General features: G+C 38.2%; 1 protein-coding gene across 2 annotated transcripts in view; it reads left to right on the top strand.

Moving 5' to 3' along the window:
* Positions 1-21,001, top strand: part of LOC109410252 (cyclic nucleotide-gated cation channel subunit A) — a 321,275-nt gene that overhangs the window by 259,970 nt on the left and 40,304 nt on the right. For both annotated transcript variants that reach the window (XM_062850523.1, XM_062850524.1), the window contains exon 6: positions 1,276-1,546. In XM_062850523.1, coding sequence (XP_062706507.1) covers positions 1,276-1,546 — 271 coding nt within the window. The remainder of the gene's footprint in view (positions 1-1,275; positions 1,547-21,001) is intronic.

The following is a 21,001-nucleotide window of genomic DNA, read 5'->3' as shown; positions in this document are numbered from 1 at the left end:
TATATACTTCTTTGTTAACTATTACAAGTATTAATTTGTATGAAAATTATTCATTTGTAAGAAAATTAATTATTTTTACCAAAACAGCCTACTTGAGTCGACATAAAAAAATTGTACCGAATACTACTTGTGTACATTCACAAGTATTTGTATGTCAAAATAAATTCATGATTGTAATACAAAACTCATCTTTTAGTACGAAAAATCAAGAATCTGGTGATAAATCGACTCTGTTGGTCGACATATAGTTTCGTCCGGTGAACGACACTAGTTCCAGTCGATTTACCAGCCGTTTTCTTAGCGGAAACGATTTAGTGTTCCTAGTTAACAACGACAGAATTATGAATTTTTATATGAAAACCGATCATTTTCGCCAAAATAATCAATTTGAGTCGACATAAAAAATATTTATATCGAATACTATCTGTGTACATTCTACAGGAATTGTATGCCAGAGTAAATTCATAATATCCTAGTTAATAACGACAGCATTATGAGTTTTTGTATGAAAATCGATCATTTTCGCCAAAATAATACTTGAGTCGACATAAATAAATATTTATATCGAATACTACTTGTGTACATTCTAAAGGATTTGTATGCCAGAGTTATTTCATAAATAGTATGAGAAATACTGACAAAACGCGTCTTTTAGTACAAAAAATCAAGAAATCGTCTCTGTAGGTCGACATACAGTTTCATCCGGTGAACGACACTAGTTTCAGTCGATTTACCAGACATTTTCTTTGCGGAAATAATTTAGTATTCCTAGTTAATTACGACAGAATTATGAATTTTTGTTTGAAAATCGATCATTTTCGCCAAAATAACCAACTTGAGTCGACATACAATTTTTTTTATGTCGAATACTACTTGTGTACATTCTAAAGCATTTGTATGACAGAGTTAACTCATAATTTCAATATATTGTATGAGGTATACTGGTAAAACGCATCTTTTAGTATGAAAAATCAAGAATCCGATGATAAATCGACTCTGTAGGTCGACATACAGTTTCGTGCGGTGAACGACACTAGTTCCATTCGATTTATCAGACATTTTCCAAGCGGAAATGGTTTTGTTTGTAATTTTCACTCCACTGCGACAAAAGATATTGATTTTTTTCCTGGTTTTCATGGGTTTTTCCCCATTGTGCAATGGTTCATTGGATTTTTTTTTTAAGTTTTCTTATTTGTTTACCATAATGAAAAAATGCATGGAAAAGGATTTAACTGAATTATTTTTCTCTCCCCTGTATCCTCTAACCACCAACAGGTCGTTTTAGCTATCTTAGTACTTATTCACTGGAATGCGTGTCTTTACTTCGCAATAAGTTACGCGCTCGGTTTCAGCACCGACAACTGGGTGTACAACATCAACGGGGCGAAGAACCTGACGTTGTCGCGGCAATACATCTACAGTTTCTACTGGTCCACGTTGACGCTGACGACGATCGGGGAGACGCCGACGCCCGAGAACGACGCCGAGTATCTGTTCGTGGTGGCGGACTTCCTGGCCGGGGTGCTCATCTTTGCCACCATTGTCGGTAAGTTGGGGCTTTCTTTCGAATGGATAATACTTTCAGGACAGATCAACTAAACTAAAACAAATTATGGAAGCTACAAACAACTGCAACTTTCATAGTTAATAATTTTGGATTTTTCGGATTGATTACATTTTTGGCGCAGTCCTGTACTCGACGTCATGATCCTTCGCATGAAATCTCGGAATATCATTTCAATCTATACTTCATGTACTTTGGCAATCACATTACCTTCATGGTGTCTTTTTTTAGCCACGTTTGCGCTACTGGTATTAACCTTCCGTAACTCACGCGGTTGACCACCACCACCAGCACCACGCTAATGCTGAGTAAAAAAAGCGAGATATTTTCAAAAGAAAATAAAGAAAATTATTCTCGTTGATATTTCGCATACAGATTCATGCTTTGTGAGACACACTTAAGGCTTGATACGGCATCATCAGCATCGTCAGTCATGTTGGAAATGTGGCTCAAAATTTCAAAGCGATAATTCTCTGCCACCAAAGCGAATATTCGTATGAAAAAGTGTCATCATATCCCCGCCCTTCGATTCAGAAAGGGGTAATGGCGCGGTCTGCCAACTTGGTCGGGGCAGATTTTTTGTGTGAACAAGTTTCATACGGATATTCAAAAGTGCCTGAACGAAAAATGTTGCTTGTGAGGATCACTTGAAGAGCGGATGGAAGATCATTCTTTTTTTTCGCGTTCGTTAAATTGTTGTTTTTTTTCGCGTTCGTGTACTTTAGATTTTTCCTTCTACGTAGTTTGATGATCGCTGTTGGACAGCAGGGATGATCTTCTCAACTGCATCCGTTGAACCATTCTGAATGACCGTCGTGAAAGTATCACCAAAACACTAATAATACTTCTATATTTTTTATGTACACCATATCCCACGTCCAAGCTTGTGTGTGATTGGATTGCCAGCAGTTCGGTTAACTTTCGGTGTGCGGGTTTTCCAACACTCTCTGAGCGGACAGAAAGTGAACATCTAAGGACCGAAGGAGATGGTGAATTGCGAGAAAAAAACGTGGGCTGAGGTGGGCGTTGGATTCAGGTTGGCTTTCTACTTCACAGACTTGTTACTTGTTCTGTGGCGAAGTTGGTTAACGCGCCCTGTTAGCGTTAACTAGCGTTAGCTAGCGAACTTGGGGAGACGTGGGTTCAAACCCCACCAGAACTACGTGGATTTTTCGCAATTTTTCCACTCAATTAGTCCATTTTTCAACACATATTGTGCCTATGAATTTCAGGCATTACGTATGTCTATAAATGTTTTATTCAGGAAGTGATAATGCATTTCAGATATCCATTTGATATCCGGATGCATTAATGCGGGGCTTACTGTTGCAGAAGACGACCTCAGGATGCACGTGCGAGTCAAGACAAAACTCGAAATGGGTCGTTAGATGTACAGTAGATGTAGAGCTACACCTTCCATCTCCAGGACTAAAAATGTTTACGTCTACGCATAAAAGTAAATGGCCAAAACAGACGCAGACATTTTTCTTCCATAAAAGCACTGCCGGCCAGTGGGCGATGGATTGTTTATATACACACATACACACACCAAATCCCACGTTCAAGCATTATTGGGTCAGACACCACAACATCGAATTAATCAAGCTGAGTACATTCGATTTCTTTTTCATCATATATGGACGGGTTATAAAAGCTATATATATTTTAAGATGATTATTAATAACCTTTTTGGAGCACTAGTTTCTTGTTTTGGATTTATTTTCTATACTATACGGTTGATATTGACAACCATTTAAAAATATGCAATAACACTAGTTTACAGCATTTTTGAACTCAGTAAACTGATGATCATTTTTGGTGTAGAATCATGCCCTGAGTTCGAAAACGCGAAGGAAAAAAAATACAGTAGAGCGGATTTTTTTTTTCGACTTTCCATACAAGGTTGATGATTTGAAATCGATTTTTGTTCTATTTTTAAGCAACGTCGCTCACTTCACACATCTCATTCTCCGTAATCAATGCTCCGATTGAGCTGATTTTTACTGTATCTCGCCTACACATGATATGTCAAATAAACGTTGAGAAAGAATTTTTATTTTTTTTTATTATTGAAAAAAAAATACATCTCTTCATATATTTTTAAAAATTTGGCTAAAATTTAAGGAGATCGTCCATAAAACTCACCAATATCTTGGATTTCATCAATCTGATGCAAAACCTGCATTTAGATAATCGAATAGTATTGTATTCAGCTTTTAATTTATGGAAAAATATTTGAAATTGGTTGAACAAAAAGTAAGATATTTGAATTTTAGTAAATTCCATATTTTTAGAAGTTGTAAAACTCGATATTGAGCTAAGACTCAAAAACTGCTCTACTTAAATTTTGTTGAAGCACGGTTTCGAAATCAGTGCTGAATTGTGCTTCAAAAATTTTGGTCGTTGACAGAAGTTCACGACTTTCATTTTATTTTGTAAACTAGTGTAATTAATACTATTGACTTTCACTCACATAGTTCTTGAAACTTGAATAACATTCACATTCCTAATATTGATATGTGCGTGATCGTTTTGTAAGTAAATCCTAAAATGTTTCGAATGCCTTATTTGGGTACTTCATAATGTTTTTTATCATTCAAATGTTCAAAATCATCTGAGAAATCTGTATTGGGAAAGAAAGTGTAGCATACAATGGTGCTGCGTTGCAGAGCTAACATGTGCTCTGGACGTATTTTCGACGCCAATGCAGCTTGACATGATATGATGATATGATGATGATGATATTATTCTACCATCTATTGTAGCAAGGCGTCTACCTATAGCACTGGAATAATCTGAAAAGCGATTTGATCAAGATTGTGCTGTTGTTAGTGGTCAGTCATTCTCCTGTATGATGGGCCAAAAAGGGTTGTGCGGACCCGCAAGCAGAGACACTTGCACGAAACCCGCGTCAGGGGAAAAGAATCTCCTTCCAGAAGAAAGTTCTCACGAACAACTGCAAAATCAAGCCTTCGATTGACAGAATACTTCCAATAGATGGGGTCGAAAAGCCCGCCCTCAATCCACGAAATGTTAACAATAAGGAGGAGGCAGCCCCAGGCTCCTGTCCATTTCTTTTCAATCGAGTGCCCTGATGGTCCCTCCCTTTCCCAGTATATGATGAGATATGTACAGGGGATAGACAAAATGATCGGGATAGGCAAAATTTTCACTTTTAAAAAAATGGTCAAATAGCTGTAACTTTTTGAAAAGTGCGTCGAAAAATCTAATTTTTACTGTAAGTTGATCAACTAGTTGTGTATCAATAATGGTCCAATTTTGGGAAAGATCGGGTTATTCTACATGAAGTTAGAAAGATTCTAGAAAAAGTCAATATTATCCGATAGCCAACTTTGAACTGTTATATCTCCGTATTCAATTAACCAAATGCAATGAAATTTTGAGCGTTCATGACTTATATGATTAGCTTTGAAAAACTTTTGACATAACATAAAACTATTCACACGGAATAAAATTTTAGCGTTTAGATTACTTTTCTGATATAACACCAAAATATCATAAATTAAAGCTTATTATATGAGTCATAAACGCTCAAAATTTCATAGCATTCGGTTCATTGAATCCGGTGATATTAGAGTTCAAAGTTGGCTATCGGATAATCTTGACTTTTTGAAGAATCGTTTTAAGTTCATATATAATAGCCCGATCTTTCCCAAAATTGGACCATTGATACACAACTAGTTGATCAACTTACAGTAAAATTTTTAGATTTTTCGACGCACTTTTCAAAGTTACAGCTATTCGACCATTTTTTGAAAAGTGAAAATTTTGCCTGTCCCGATCATTTTGTATATATATTTTATATGATGAGATAAGTGTATGTGTGTAATGTATAATATGATAGAGATGATAACTCTTACCTTTTCGTTGAATGCTTATCTGAAAACTAATATATTGGGACTATAATGATTCAGCATTTATCATGGTTCCATTGTTATTACATTATTGCAAAAGATTACATTTGAAGGCGTGTAGCTAATCTTTGTTTCTTCCTCTCTCTCTCTCTGGTAATTCATTGTCGTATTATTTGAGCATTTTTCGGTGCATTTGGCGTTGTTGTAAAAAAAAGTTATATGCTTGTTTCGCAAAATCGAATTAATCTTTCTTGTAATATACAGATTATAAAAAGAATAAAATTAAAATAATTTAAAAAAATACAAATGAAAGAAGAAGGAAAAAAAAGAAACCATGCGCACAGTTTGAAGCAAGGCCCTTTGCTTTTTTGTGTGTATACGGGATATTGAATCTGCACAAGATAGAATTAATCAAAACACAGAAAAGTGGGACCACCTCGGTATCCCCTCGCCACAGCCCATCTCAAACCAATCGACTTAACTTCCTGGACGTGTCCTATCTTAAGGCGAAACTGGTCGCACCCCCCTCCCCCGGGTCCCGACCCTCCATCAAACACCGAAGCAACACTCCCACAACCGGCCCCCGCACACATGCAGAGCATGTATCAAGACATCTACCGAACTCCTCCCCCATTCATTCTTGCAAAAACAATTTTTAAACATTATTTCTAAGAAAAAAAAAATACATGCCTATGAAAACCTATCGCGAAAATACCGCCCCGCCATCCGACGAAAAATCAAAAACCAAACAATGAGGAAATGCCTCAAGTCTCGCCTTAAGCCCAAGCGGCCCCTCACAAGGCACAAATCCCTCAAAACCGTACGGGGACACAAAAATAATGATTCCCCCTCCGACAAAGAAGACACACCACTTTACCATATCTAGTGACTTGCGTAGCTATCCATTTAGCATATATTTTATAAACTATTTTACACAGAGATATTCTTCTGAAGTGTTCTGCCTCTGAAGCTCCTGCTTTTTTTGGAATAGGTAGTTGTGTCGATTTATGCCACTCACCAGGTAAAGTATTTTTTGCAATTTCTCATCGTAATAGGCTGTTTTACCTCACGCAAATCTGACAGGAAAAGGCCTACTTTCCCACATCAAATAAACAGTGCTGTAATGGTTCATTACAACACTGATTTGCGTTGCGTAATGAACCATTACAGCACTGTTTTCAGTTTTGACCAACTTCTTGATGCTTTCTGGACGCCGTTTTGAAAAATTTTGACAACTGCACAGTATAACCTGCTACGATCAGATTTTCTTAAACATGGCTATGAGCATCAGTGTGCAGTTTGTTGAAAAATTTGGTTGAAAACTATCCTCAAGCGGTAGTTTTTGAACTTGCAAAAAATGATGTACGGAACTCGGTGCAGAACTCGATTTTTACAGCACTCGTCGTAATTATCCAACTCGGTAAGCCTCGTTGGATAAATGTACGACTAGTGCTGTAAAAATCGTCATTCTGCACCTTGTTGCGTAAACTACTATTCTATATATGCTTTTAGAATGATTTCTATTATTGTTTTCTCCGTTTCCTCGTGCGCGTTACCTTTATTTCATCTGCTGTTGGGGGTTGTATTAGTGGGGTATTATCCTGCTTGTTACAAAATTCAATTTCTGGCCCTTCACTTTCTTTCAACATTTCGTTCTATACTCTTGTGCTTAAATTTGCCATTCTCTTCTGTTTTCGTTTATTGAAAGCTTTCAGATAGTTATGTGTTTTTTTTCCCAATTGCCTGGTTTAATTCTTGCCTCCTGTTTTTCAACTTATATTTATAGTTCATCATATCTGGGTATTTTTTTTAGAGATCCTTATTGCCACCTTTAACCTATCGAATGCTCTTTTCCTTTTCGGTGTTGTTGGTATTGTTGATGTTCTAATTGTTTTATTGGTTGCTTTTTTCATGTGTCTCACCAGTTCCGTGTAGCACTCCTCAATTGTATGTGTATCTGTTCCTTTCTGTTTTGGTTTATTTTGCAATTGTTCCTGATATTTTTCTTTTATTTTGTTGTTTTTAAGTAATTCTGTGTTTATCTTTTTCGGTGCTTGTTCCTGGTTTGTTTTACATACCGAATTTTCAATTTTTAATCCTATCGTTAACAGTTTGTGATCTGAATTTGAATGAGTCCAATTGCCTCTAATGTATTTAATTTTGAAGTCGATCATATTCGGACATAGGATATGAACAAACTGACTTTACCTTTGTAATCTCAGTGCCCTTTCCTATTTTCGAAGATACATTTTTCAATTTCTCTATGTTAAGAAACATTTTAAACATTTCGCCATTATCGTTGTTTTCTTTATGTCCTAATGCCTTTCCTATCCATTTTTCGTCTTCTTGCCGCAAATCCTCTCTTCACAGACAAACAGACGTAACACTTCGAACATTTTTCGATTCAAATCATAGTCACGGAAACATATTCGCCCAATGCTAAAATGACTAAGTTTGGCCGACCATCAACTAGGTGGCGATAGTGAGCAAACGTCAAACTTGAACAAAAACGATGTGAGCGCCACAGGTGGGTAGTTGGCCAACTATCGAATTTTGAAAAAGATCGTTAAATCGAAGTACGATGGGAATTATCAGAGTGTTACGTCTGTTTGTCTGTGCTCTATTCCTAGCTGAGCATTGAGATCGCCTACTACTATAAGATGTTTCTTATCATTTACATTTGCTGTCGCTTCATTTAGTTTACTCAAAAATGAAGATTGCTTTGAATTCGGTGCATGAACGTTAATGACTATAAAGACGTTACCTTTAGCTTTGATTTTGCACAATAAAATTCCTTTTCTTATCTGCTTCTTGCTTATAATTTTGAAACAATGCAGCTTGACATGACAAAAACTTCTTTTACTAGCTGGACAACGTAATTTGTAATGACAAAGTAGATATCTTTTCAAAGTTATCATATAAACCCATGGTATATTAAATTCATTGTCTATTATTAGGGATAGTTCCAGTGCTGTAGCTGGCTACCAACATAGGTGATATCGCAGCAAGGGTTGTTTCATTTGGTATTTGACCGCTATAGATTTGATTTAACATTTAACATAATATTTCTTGGAAGCAGCATAAGTACAGTTGTCAACATAGACTAAGAGCTGATATATCTACGGAAGGGACAATGCTAATTTTTTATTAAAACTACATAGGCACAATGCAAAAACTAGTGCTAAAGTGGGCAACATAACCCATTCCGTCTAAAAATTGGTCTTTGTAGAGATAAAATGTGAATAACGGATTCAGCCTTGACAAATAATCTGTCACGCAGCTCCAACTGAAAACCCATAAAAAAATTATTAAAAAAAATGATAATAAAAAATAAATAAAATAAAACAAGCATCATCCTATATACTCACTCGCAGTGATGGCGATGATACTTTTTCTGCTGCGTGGCTGCAGAGTTGACAGTTTTCTATCACTTCTAAAACGCGAGGCAAACAATCATTGAAAAGCAAAAAGTCGATGATTCGTTTGAAGGTTTAGTGATGCAACATGACACCTTAAACTCAAGGTACATAGTCTTATCAGTTTAAAAACAGTTATTTATACGTTCCGGATCTTTCTATTTCAAGCGACAATAAATAAGATGTACCAAAGGATCATAACTAAAAGGTTGACGCAATAACGAGTTTGAAAATGATATTTCGCCGTGCAAAAATAAAAGCATCAATTTGGATTACAATTACACCTTTCGCTCAAACGACGCAGAACGACGTCCCTCCTATGCAGCTAAAATTAATGGTTTAGAATTGGATTACAATAATCGTATATCCTAAGACAGGAATCGACCTACCAGCAACGCGTTGTGGTCGTCATTTTTCATGCCTTAGAATCGCTCTCCCACGCCTTGCCTTTTTCCCATCCCATCAGCAACCTCTGAAAGCAATCCCGTTCTCCTGACTAGACCAACTCTCACGTTTATGATGGCGAAACCATAAAGGCGATCCTATTCTCGGTCATTTGATCCGATTATTTCCTCTATAAAAGTGTTTCCCCGTGTTTTCCGGCTGGTATCCGAAGACTGTTCGCAGGTTTCCGGATGTCAGTATCCGGACTTGTTGTGCATTGCAATGCAAAAAATAGCGGCTCTCGACCGTCATCGTACTGGCTGGCGCGTCACCCAGCTGGAGGTCATCAATCACTTGTTTGCCGCTGCCGGCATGTCTGCGAGTTGAAAAATTGACGGTAACAAGCAATCAATCGCAACAAGGATTCCGTCTGCACGCAATTTGATCACAGATTTTGTCGACGACGACACAGTGGATGAAAACTAACCTTTTGATGAAACTCAATCCGGCTGGTGCAGATGCGATGACATTATACTCTATGAATGTTTTCTGTATTTTTTTTTACAGAACAAGATTTTTCCCTGCATCCTGGTGTCAGCTCGGAAGGGGAACAGAGCCCAAAATGCCAAGATGGGGTGAAATGGCCCAACTCATAAAATCATTCCTGAATGGGACTTGATCATTGCTGTAGGTGAATGGTGTCAAAATATGTTTGCATTAAACATTCTTCTAGAAGCTAGGCCGCCAAACCCACGGAAAATCTTTTGATTTTCCAATGAAAATTGGCAACTTCCGGTTTTTTTTCGCTTGCAATTAAGGTTTTCGGGTGATTTTATTACCAGCCATGTGTTTCCAAGGAGATTAAGGCACCCATGGAGGCGCATGGTTGTTGATGTCTACGCTATCAATGTTAGGGGTCATTCAAATATGACGACCATCGTTTAGCGGGAGAGGGGTCACACTCCTTGTATTGAGTATACGAAAAAAACGTGACAGAGGGGTTTTTTTTTAACTGTATTAACGAGATTTTTAGCCCTAGGCTAGTTCATCTCGGGACCCACGTTTTACTTCCCTTCCGAAGGAAGAACTCACATTTTGAGAGTTTGTCAGGAGTGGGATTCGATCCCAGGTCCTCGGCGTGATAGTCAAGTGTTCTAACCATCATACCAGGTCCGCTCGTGACAGAGGGGTGAAAGTGAGTCGAAAATGCCAGAAAACTTATGGACTAATTTTTGAATGTTTTCATGAAGTGGCATCTTACCCTATGGCAGATGGCCTTTTTACACCACTTCCATTTTACGAACCAGTTTTTAAAATCGCTAAAAATCAATGAAAATAATTTAGTGAATATTTTTTCTGAAGCATCGAGCAAATATTGTCAAATAGTTGCTGTTACCACTTTGAAAGCCTAACAAATGAGGCTATATATCATTGAAAACGATGAAAGTTTGAAAAATGGCATCTTACCCCACTCTCCTCTACATTTATACAAACAACATACTTGCTCAGCATCACATTTAATATGACATAATTAATACGATGCTTCATTAGGCCGAAGGTGATTAGACCGAAGGCCATTAGGCCGAATAGTCATCAGGACGAATTGCAGTTTAACAGTTATGAACCTGGAAACGAGTCACGAGTCGTGACTCACGACACATGCTCGCCATATCACGCTCCACCTAGTCTGCCCATCGTACTCACTGCGCTCCACGCCTTCTTGTGCCAACCGGGTCAATAGCGAACACCAATGTTACATGGGTGTTGTCCGGCATTTTTGCATCATGCCCTGCCCTCCGTACCCTTCTGGATGCTGGTTTCAGCTTCATCTTGATGAGTTCCCGGGTGGAGGTGAATGGCAAACCAAAAACAAAATAACCAATTTTATTCTCACAACTTATTTTGACATCCATGAGTTCTTCATGAAGTGCATAGAATAACATATCTATAGCATAAGATGATGTCATATCAAAATACATTGCTTGCCATTTAGTAAATGATTTAAGAGTTTGTAGAATAACTACTGAAAGTCTAATTTTGCTATCATAACTAATTTTGCAATTGTTGAAATATTGTCGATCGCTTGGGCTCCGTCCACAAATTACGTAACGCCATAAGGGGGGAAGTATGGGCGAGCGTTACGGCGCGAGTTTAATGAAACGTCGCAGTTTTGGCACTTATTATCAAAATAATGACAAAACTTAAAATGCGTTTAATTAATGTGAAACCCCCTGGGAACTCTTGGAAACCCCTGAACACCCCTGAGTCCTCCAGGTACCTACCTAAAACCCTCTGGGATCCCCTGAAATGCCCCTGAGACCTTCTAAAATGCCGCTGAGAATCCCAGCAACGCCGCAGGGACCTCTGAAGCGCCTTTGAGACTCCTGGAATTCTTCTGAAACGCCCCTGACACCCCCTAAAATGCCTCTGAGGCCACCTGGAATGCACCGAGACACCATGGAACCCTTTGGACTCCCTGAAACACCCCAGAAACCCTCGTGAAGCTCCCTGGGATCCCCTGAGACACCCTGAAGGTCCCGGTGCCTTTGAAACCCCCTTAAACGCTTCTGAGACCCCCTGTAACGCCCCTGAGACCCCCTGAAGTACCTCTGAGGTCCCCTCTACCCTCCCTGAAATCTATTGGGATCTTCTGAAACGCCCCTAAGATTCTCTGAAACGACCCTGAGACTCTCTGAAACGGCCTTGTGACCCATGGAATATCCCTGAGACCCCCTGGCCTTGGAAGGTTTCCTGGAACCTCCTTGAGACCCCAAAAACGCCCTAGGACCCCCTTGGAGCCCATTGAAATCCCCTGAGATTAAATGCCCCTGAGACCTCCCTGTACTCTTATTAAGACCTCTTACTCTTATGCTCTTATGAAACGCCCCTGAGATCCCATGGGACTTCCTGAATCACCCCTGAGACCATCTGGAACTTCCCTGGAACTCCCTATTATCCCTTTGAAGCGTCCCTGAGGCCCTCTGGAACCCCTATGAAACGCCCCCACGACCTCCTGAAGCGCCCCTGAGACCAACTAGAGCCCCTTGGAACCTCCCAAAACCTCCTGATGCGACCCCGAGATCCACTTTAACCCTATAATACCCAACCCTGCCTTTAGAAAGGGGTACAGTTTGAGCATTTTTGTTTTTCTTTTCTTTTCTAGAAAACCAAAACTTGTATGTTTTTGGCTGATATTTAGGACTGTTCTGTATATATCTAAATGGTTTTTGGTGTCTTTTAACCCTTTCGAGACGGATGAGTCACATTAGCCCAGCCAAGAAAACAGACCATTACAAACGTGATCTAGACGCGCGAGGTTGCATCCAGAAAGACGAAAATACCGTCTCCAAAGGATTAAAGCATATTTATATTTATTTTTAATCATTGAAAAATTGATGCTTTGGTCACACATTTAAATATTTTTCTCAATCTTTCTATTATAGTAAAAGAGTTTAGGAAGCAGAATACACTCTAAAATTATTTTCCTTAAAGTTACACGGAAAATAAAATTTCCCATGGAAAAAATAAAATTTAAAATATTTCAAAAATGATTATAAAACCTCAAAATGTTCTCGTCTTAGAAAATCGGTAACCTATGAATTAAAAATTAGAAAAATCAAAAAGCATAATTCACAAAATCGCGAATTTAAAAGAGTTACCTTTCAAAACATGTTTAAACCGATTTTAGATAACGAAAAATGATATTTAGAGCAAAATAAAAAAGTTGGGTATTAGAGGGTTTACGCCCCTGAGATCTCCTGGTACACCTGGGTCCACGCTTGAGATCTCCTGGCACTCCCTGAAACTCATTAGGACCCCTGACCCTGCAACTTCACCCTTTCCTATAACGCCCTCTGGCCGCCGTTGCCATAGTTACCGTCATTATGACATTTTTTTATGCTCAATATGAATTCTGAATAGCTGTTCATTTTTATTTAGAGCAAAAGAGGTACATAAATTAATAGTGCATAACAATAACCTGCAAAAAAAGAGGTTCTATAGTATTACACTACGTTAAAATTTATATCGCTTGCACAAACTATATTATTTGTGAGAAACCCAAACTTTTAGTGTGATCCATAATGGCCGAATTGATTTTCTTTTTTTTACCATGTTTCGTTATCTGTGGTTCACGTAGAATGAACTTTCATAGTCGCAATTAAAGTAGTCGTCATTTCATTGCACAATATACAGGGTGTTGGGTTCATGAGTGCAAACTTTTTAAAGGGTGATAGAGTACCATAAATGGTGAAAAAAAATTGTTCTACGCATACGGTCAAATCTCAACCGTTACGTTATTATTGAACTTCCCATGTTTTTGACTCTTATTGCCCTAACTGGCTATAACTTGGTCAAACTTATCGCAGGTTTTTGACCCTTATTCGAAAGATTATTGAATTTTCTATCAAATGGCATCTTTGAATCGATTGGTTTAGTTAAATAACTAAGTTTTCTGGAGCAAATAGCTCAAAAGTAGCGTGTTTTAATTTGTTTTGGTCAATTATCTTTGAAAAATGCGTAATAATTTAAAATTCTTTCTTAGACAAAAGTTGTGGCCCCTGTTCCACTCTACAACTCGTTATTTGACATCAAATTTCTGTCTCTTATCGTTTTCTTGTAATTTCGATTTAAACATCGCATTTCAGATCTTAAATTTGCAACTGTCAAGGTAAGCACATTTTTGCGCACTGTACAGCACATTTAAATCGAAATTTCAAGAAAACGATAAGAGATGGAAGTTTGATGTCAAAGAACGAATTGTAGAGTGAAACAGGGGCCACAACTTTGCTTAAGAAAAAAAAATTTTTTTACGCATGTTTCAAAGATAATTGACAAAAACAAATTGAAACACACTACTTTTGAGCTATTTGCTCTAGAAAACTTAGTCATTTAACTAAACCAATTGATTCATAGATGTCATTTGATAGAAAATTCAATAATCTTTCGAATAAGTGTAAAAAACTGCGATAAGTTTGACCATTTTCAAGTTATAGACAAATAAGGCAATACTAATCAAAAACATGGAAAATTCAATAACTACCTAATGGTTGAGATTTGACCATATGCGTAGAACAATTTTTTTTCACCATTTATGGTACTCTATCACCCTTTAAAAAGTTTGCACTCATGAACCTAACACCCTGTAAATAGTATACAGCATCGAAAATTGTATCCTTTAAGTTTCCCTTGAGTGACTCATACATAGGTAGCAAATTGATCCATAATTGTTACATAGCAAATTTTAACCCATTATTATGGTTTTGATTTTTTTCCAACATTTTAGTAATCTCCACCTGCAGCATTGCACAGTGTTAGATCCAAGACCTCTTGTCTGATTACATTTGAGAAAGTAGGTTTATCACCATTATTGCAAATGTCTATATTGTTGGAAGACAGATACTCTAATAGTGACTCACCTTAGAAAATTTTCTCGTAAAATGTTCAATAGAGCGAAACAAACGGGAGATTGGACTCAGTACAGGAAAGCCCTGACTGATTACAACAACGAAATACGAAAATCGAAAAGAAAATCTTGGATGCTGACATGTGAAAACATAAACAGCACTCCTGTAGTTGCAAGACTACAGAAAACGCTTGCAAAAGATCATTCAAATTAATTGGGAAACCTGAAGCGCGACGATGGAGCTTTTACCAAAACTCCTCGTGAAACATTGGATTTAATGATGGAAACCCATTTTCCAGGTTCGGTTCTAAGTGTGGATTCCAATGATCACGGTGTGCCAAAAACCGTTATTAACAAATAAAAATGTCCACCCAAGTGGCACCCGGCATTCGAAAGATATACTATTCTAGTATCTCCTCCGAAAATTTGAAAATGTTTTATCGAGGGAAACTAAAGTTTTTACTATGATTTTCCTGTATTTTCATAGAATAAGCTCATATATGGCCATATTGTCACAGGATGTTTCATTGGCTCTTCAAATCATAAACAAATATTAATAAGTTTTACTAGCACCATTCCAAAGATACAACATTCAAACAACTTCTCTGAAAATTTAACAACATTTCATTGAAACGATGTAATTTGCGAGGTTTGAAAATATAAGATATAATAAAGTATATTGAAAATGTAGCAACTTCATAGAATATTATTTCAATTTCTCATGTTAATCATTCCTCGCAATGAATATATATTTTGTAACTCATCTTAAACATTGGGCTGTTAATTCAGTTTAATTCTAGTTTCACCATGAAACGTTTTCAAATTCACCGACAAGATACCAACATATTTATATAAAAAAAAACCGGTGCCAAACACTTAGAAAGTTTATGTAATCAACGCTCACGGCGAGCCACATTTTTATTTGTATTCGAGTAGCAGGTAGAACTATGAAATATTAATAAGATTCTCAAACTACGGTAATTGAAATTCCTCTCAATGAAATGTTGCCAAATGTGAAGCGGACCTGGTGTGATGGTCAGAACATTTGACTGTCACGCCGAGGACCTGGGATCGAATCCCACTCCCGAAAAACTCACAAAATGTGTGTTTTTCCTTCGGAAGGGAAGTAAAGTGTAAGGGTATGCGGTATGGGATTTTTTCAAAGCGAAACGAAACCAAACGATATGTGAAATTTCTGACGCAATGCGGTACGAAACGAAACGAAATTCTAAAATGTTTCGTGAGATCGATACGAAATCCGAATTCACTCGGTATTTTTCGAAACGAAACGAAATTTTCGAAAAAGTTCCGCGGAATTTTGCAGTTATATCAAATTGATCAGGAAATAGATGCTGCGTGTTTGATTTTTTTTTCTACACGCAGAAAAATGGTGCTTGTTTGAAACAATAAAACGCATGGTTGATTTTAAAACTGAGAATTTACTTATTCCAAAGTTATATTTAATTGTTTTCATTTAAAATTTATCGATAAAAACAACCGATTATCATCATTTCATATAATGTCAAAAATTTCATTTGTTTCAACAAAATAAAAACCAAAAACATGGTCCGAAAGCACTCACACATCTATAAAATGCTTACCCCAACATCGCCACAACGAAGAAGGTGCAGTAAATCCATCACGCCAACTTCCAAGTGCAGCTTTGGCCGTGATGGATAACGCGCAGGTACTCACGACAGCATCCACAAAAAGTTGATCGGTTTCGCTTTTTTGTCTTTTTTTAGTCGTTCTCCTCCCCATCCGCTTACCGACGGTCTAAAAACAGATTTCCGAGCTGCCGCAGTTGCTGCTGTCACCAACACAATCACATTCCGGGTTTGTTAGTGACAAAAGTGCAGTCGTTTGAATCAATCCATTATTTCATGTTGAAAATACCATATCTCTGTTTGTTTTAACAAACTGTCCAAAATTTCGACAAATGAAAATATTTGTATCATCAAACAATATAACAATTCAGTTTAAACTAGAAATCACCTTGTCGCTATAGTAAACTGAAAAATCGGTTGATTTGAACTAGATTTTAATTGTGTTTACAATTTATTTTTCTGCGTGTAGCGTTGGCGTGACGGTGTTTCAGTTTAGTCTCATCTTCAAGACTTCATTTGCTACAGTTCCATTTTTAGGTTTGTTGCTGGGGCTGCCGTTTTTCTACCGTTTCTCAGATCAAACCCGACATTGGATTTGTCTTCGGTAAGCTAAAATGCTAAAATAATACATTTATTTGAACAAAGATACACATCAAAAATAGAGCTACTCACAAATTCGGTGATCTAATTTGGAAACACCTCCTCACAAAGCTTACAATTGGCTTCTTTAGTGGTGTTGAGATATTCCCGTGTTCTGAATCTACATGCCAAACTGAGCCGAAATCCAAATTTTCATGAATTTTGGAGCTCGGGAACCTATTTAAAAATAAATTTGAAGTTTGTATGGGAGCGATTTGTCGAATCACCCCTGGTCGCATTTTGTACTGGGCGGAGCTGTCAAGCAGTTGCCCAGCTGTCAAAAGGTGATTTCGAAAATTTTCTTTGAAATTGATTTTAGGTATCACACTCAAGTTCTTAAAATCAGAAAAAAATCATGGTGGCTCAGAAAAATATGCTCTTTCGTATAAAAACGAAAAATCAATACAATTTTCAAAATTTAAAAACCCAATTGAATTCCTATTCGCATGCAGAATGAATGACTAGGGGTGTTCAAATATAATTTGATATTGTGCGTTGCAAGCAAAACACAATTATGGTGACTACTTTCCAAGGCCTTCAATGATGAATAAAATTCAATCGCAGTGCAAATGCCACGTGCAGTTGCAGCAGTCATCCGGCCATATGGCGACCTTTTTTCAAGAATTATCAAAGAGCGCTATGATGGAAAATTTAAAAACAAGTCTGTTTTCTTAGGCGACTGTCTCGCGCGTATCTCTGACTGCGGGTAAAAGTAGTCGCGAAAGTAGATTTTATTTTGATTCGTATAATACATATATGTCTAAACATTTCAGATAAGTACCCAACTTTGCCTAACAAGGGTGGAGGACCATTTGGGCCCTGGGCCGATTCTGACCACTTTGAGCTGTAAGTCAGCCAATATTGTAGCAATTTACTTGGAGTTTTGCACATCTCACTGCGTAAAAAAATAAAGTCATTTGTACAGATGTTTCTTTTTCAATGAGTATTCCAGATTTGGAGCAACTTGCTAACGGAATCTAAGTAGAATATAGTGGGAATTTGATGTTAAAGTTCTAATGGAGTTTGGAGATAAATACTAGGAAAGATATCTTGGGTATCTAAACTCTAACAATATTTTAAATACAAAAAAATATTTAAAAAAAATTGGATTCATTTCTCGTGCAACAGCTGATGATTATTACTTCTCTACTTCCCACGATTGCTCTAGAGCACCATCGATTTTCGACGAACTCCAGACAAGCGGAGTTAGATAAATATGATGCAATTGTTACGAAGACGGTCACGTATTAGATTCTTAAGAGCAAACCCGTTTGTTTGTTTGAGTAGGCTTTAAGCTGAAAAACATTTTATTTAACTTTATGTTGAATGTTTTTGTTTTAAGTCACTTACATTTGTTGTCCGTCTACTTGTAACAAAGTATAGTTGTCGTGTACGTTCCTTTAGTGATTAAGTATTATATTAAGATCAAATAATGTTGATAGATTATAGAATACTTACTAACAAATTTTAGAATTGATGTAGTACAACAACTTTAGAATAATAAATTTTAGTATAACAATTTAGGATAATCAATTTTTACTCAACGAATCCAAACTTGTTGTGGCTTTCTAACAATAGGTATTCTGTTTTTAGTTCCCTTTGACATTTCTCGCCGAGGTTGTCAGAACGATTTCTGGATCGGTTGAATCGGTAGTGGTAGCCGATAACGAGGGGTCTTGTACCGTTGCGAACATACTCCGCCCCGTATTGCTTGAAGTTGTGCCTTCAGCCATACCAGACTTCTCCAGCACGTCCAAGTCCACCTTCTTAGTTAGCGGCTGGTAATATTCACCCGCTCCCGTTCTAACGTCCACTCTCCTGTTCCGGCCATCCCAATTAGAATACACATTCAGAAGGACGCCTTGCTTTCCGCATCTCTTTCTAATTTTGTTCACAATATCATTCTCTATCTGGTATCGATATTTGTTCGTTTTGTTTGTTAGTTCTGAATCGCCCTTATCGTCCTCTCCTTGCTGAGCTTCCCTCATGCTGGCCATCTCGTCATTGTGAAGTAGTTCAATTTCGTCAATTATTTCTTCGACCGACCGTTCTGCTCTGCGGCGCTGGTGAGAAACTCGTCGCAGCAATGTAGAATCCAAATCTCCAGATCTTCCATACAGCATCCATCCCAGACGCGTCTTTGCCGCAATTGGTTGCTCTGCGCTGCCCTCGCGGAGCTTTAAAGTTGAACTCAACATGCCATTGTCCAAACCGATCAACATTCCGGGAATAGCATCAACATAGCTTGCAATGGGAAGTCCCTTCAAGTATGGGAATTTCTCTTGCAACTCGTCGTGATTAATGGTTTGATGCGGTAAATCCAGGCTGGAAACAGTATGCACTCCAGACATCGAGAAACGTTTACCGCTACTACCGGAAATCTCCAATTGTACACGTTTTGAGTTCTCTTCTGTCCGCCTTATACCATTGGTCCATTGCATACAGAGAGGAAAGTCTGCACCAGTTACTCCAAGCTTCTTGGCAATAGAACTCTCCAACAACGTAGAATCCGAGCCGCTGTCCAAAAAGGCAAACGTGTTTACTGATTTCCCGTTGGCGTGTAGGCTGACCGGTATGACACGAAACAAAATTTTGTGGTGTTGACGTTGATGAACCGTGACTACTCCAGAAGTCGAAGCTAGTACTGAGGTTTCGGAGTTTTTCCCATCGTTACTCGGGTTTCCTGGATGGAGGAACTTGTGGTGGTTATCCTGACAACCATCTGTCCCACAAGGCGGTGCCTTACAAGGCCACTTCCCATGTGGATACAAGCAGCGCTTACATAGATGCGCCTTCTGTACGATTTTCCACCGTTCAATGAGGCTTTTGTCGTTGAAGGCATGACAATCCTTCGGTTTATGGCCATGTACCTGACCGCACATGGACGCACTTCCGGAGCTTCTGATATCGTCGATTCTCCGCACGATTTTCTACAGCAATCGCTTTTTTGGTACTCATACTGATCACTCTCAATGTTGTTTTCCGAGCGAACCGAATTCACAAATGCTTTTCCCTTTTGCCGCTCGGGTTTTGAACCTTCCGAGTGGCGGCTAGTCACACTGCTCGCTGCGTTAATGATTACGTTCATGTACTCGGCAAACGTACGAAGATCTGCAACTGCTACCGTCTGCTTGTGCATTGCCCAACCGAGTTTAACGTTGGCCGGCAACTTCTCAACAAGTTCCTGCAGCAAAATTGGGTTAGCCAGGTGCATTTCTTGTCCTGCCGAGACTAAATGGGCACAAAGGTTGCGCACCACCAATCCAAAACTCACAAGAGTTTCCAGCTTTTCTGGTTTTGGAGTTGGAGTACTTCTGACGTCATTCAGCAAAGTGTTGATGATGGCATCCGGTCGACCAAACAGTGTACATAAGGTGGACAAAATATCATCCACATTAGATGGATGAAGCAGAAAACTGCTAACTGCTGCTTTCGCCTCACCCTTCAAGCAGCGCTGCAATCGCAGCAGATTTTCAGCTCCCGTATAGCCACACATCTGTGTTGAAGTGCTGTAGCTGCTCCAAAACAGTGGCCACTCTGCCGGATTTCCATCAAATGTTGGAAGCTCTCTTGGTACTACCTGTCGAGCGGCAATCTGCTGTGCATTAGGTCCATGATCTAGTGAAGCTGGTGGACATACTGGAACTGTCGACACTGGCAAAGAAGTCACATTTGAACCTCCATCGTGAACTGAAGTCAGTTGGGAACCTCGCGGAACATATTGGGAAGCACGGCCAGAAGTTTGATTGATTTGTATGCCCTGATGCCCTATATGACCTGTATACGCACCGATATGTGACCCTGGGTAATAACCAGATATATTATCTAGCTGTGGTACTGCTTGCAACGGAATATGATTAGCCCCTCGTAGCCAGTAGGGTAAATGTACCAATAGTGGTGCTATTAGTAGCTCCTTGTACTAAAATAATTGAATAAAATTTATAATACCACAAAATAAAAAGTCTGAAAACGTTAATCGCTAGTTTTTTACTTAAATTTGCTAAGAAAAATGTAAAAACCATTGTTTATTTCAGTTTTTGCTAATAAATCACTTGCATCAACTATAGGTACATGGTTCCTATTATGGAGGTAAAATTTAACATTGGTTCCTA

Source organism: Aedes albopictus, chromosome 2 (assembly GCF_035046485.1).
Source record: "Aedes albopictus strain Foshan chromosome 2, AalbF5, whole genome shotgun sequence".
NCBI classification, from domain to species: Eukaryota; Metazoa; Arthropoda; class Insecta; order Diptera; family Culicidae; genus Aedes; species Aedes albopictus.
This window is presented reverse-complemented; position numbering and strand designations above follow the sequence as displayed.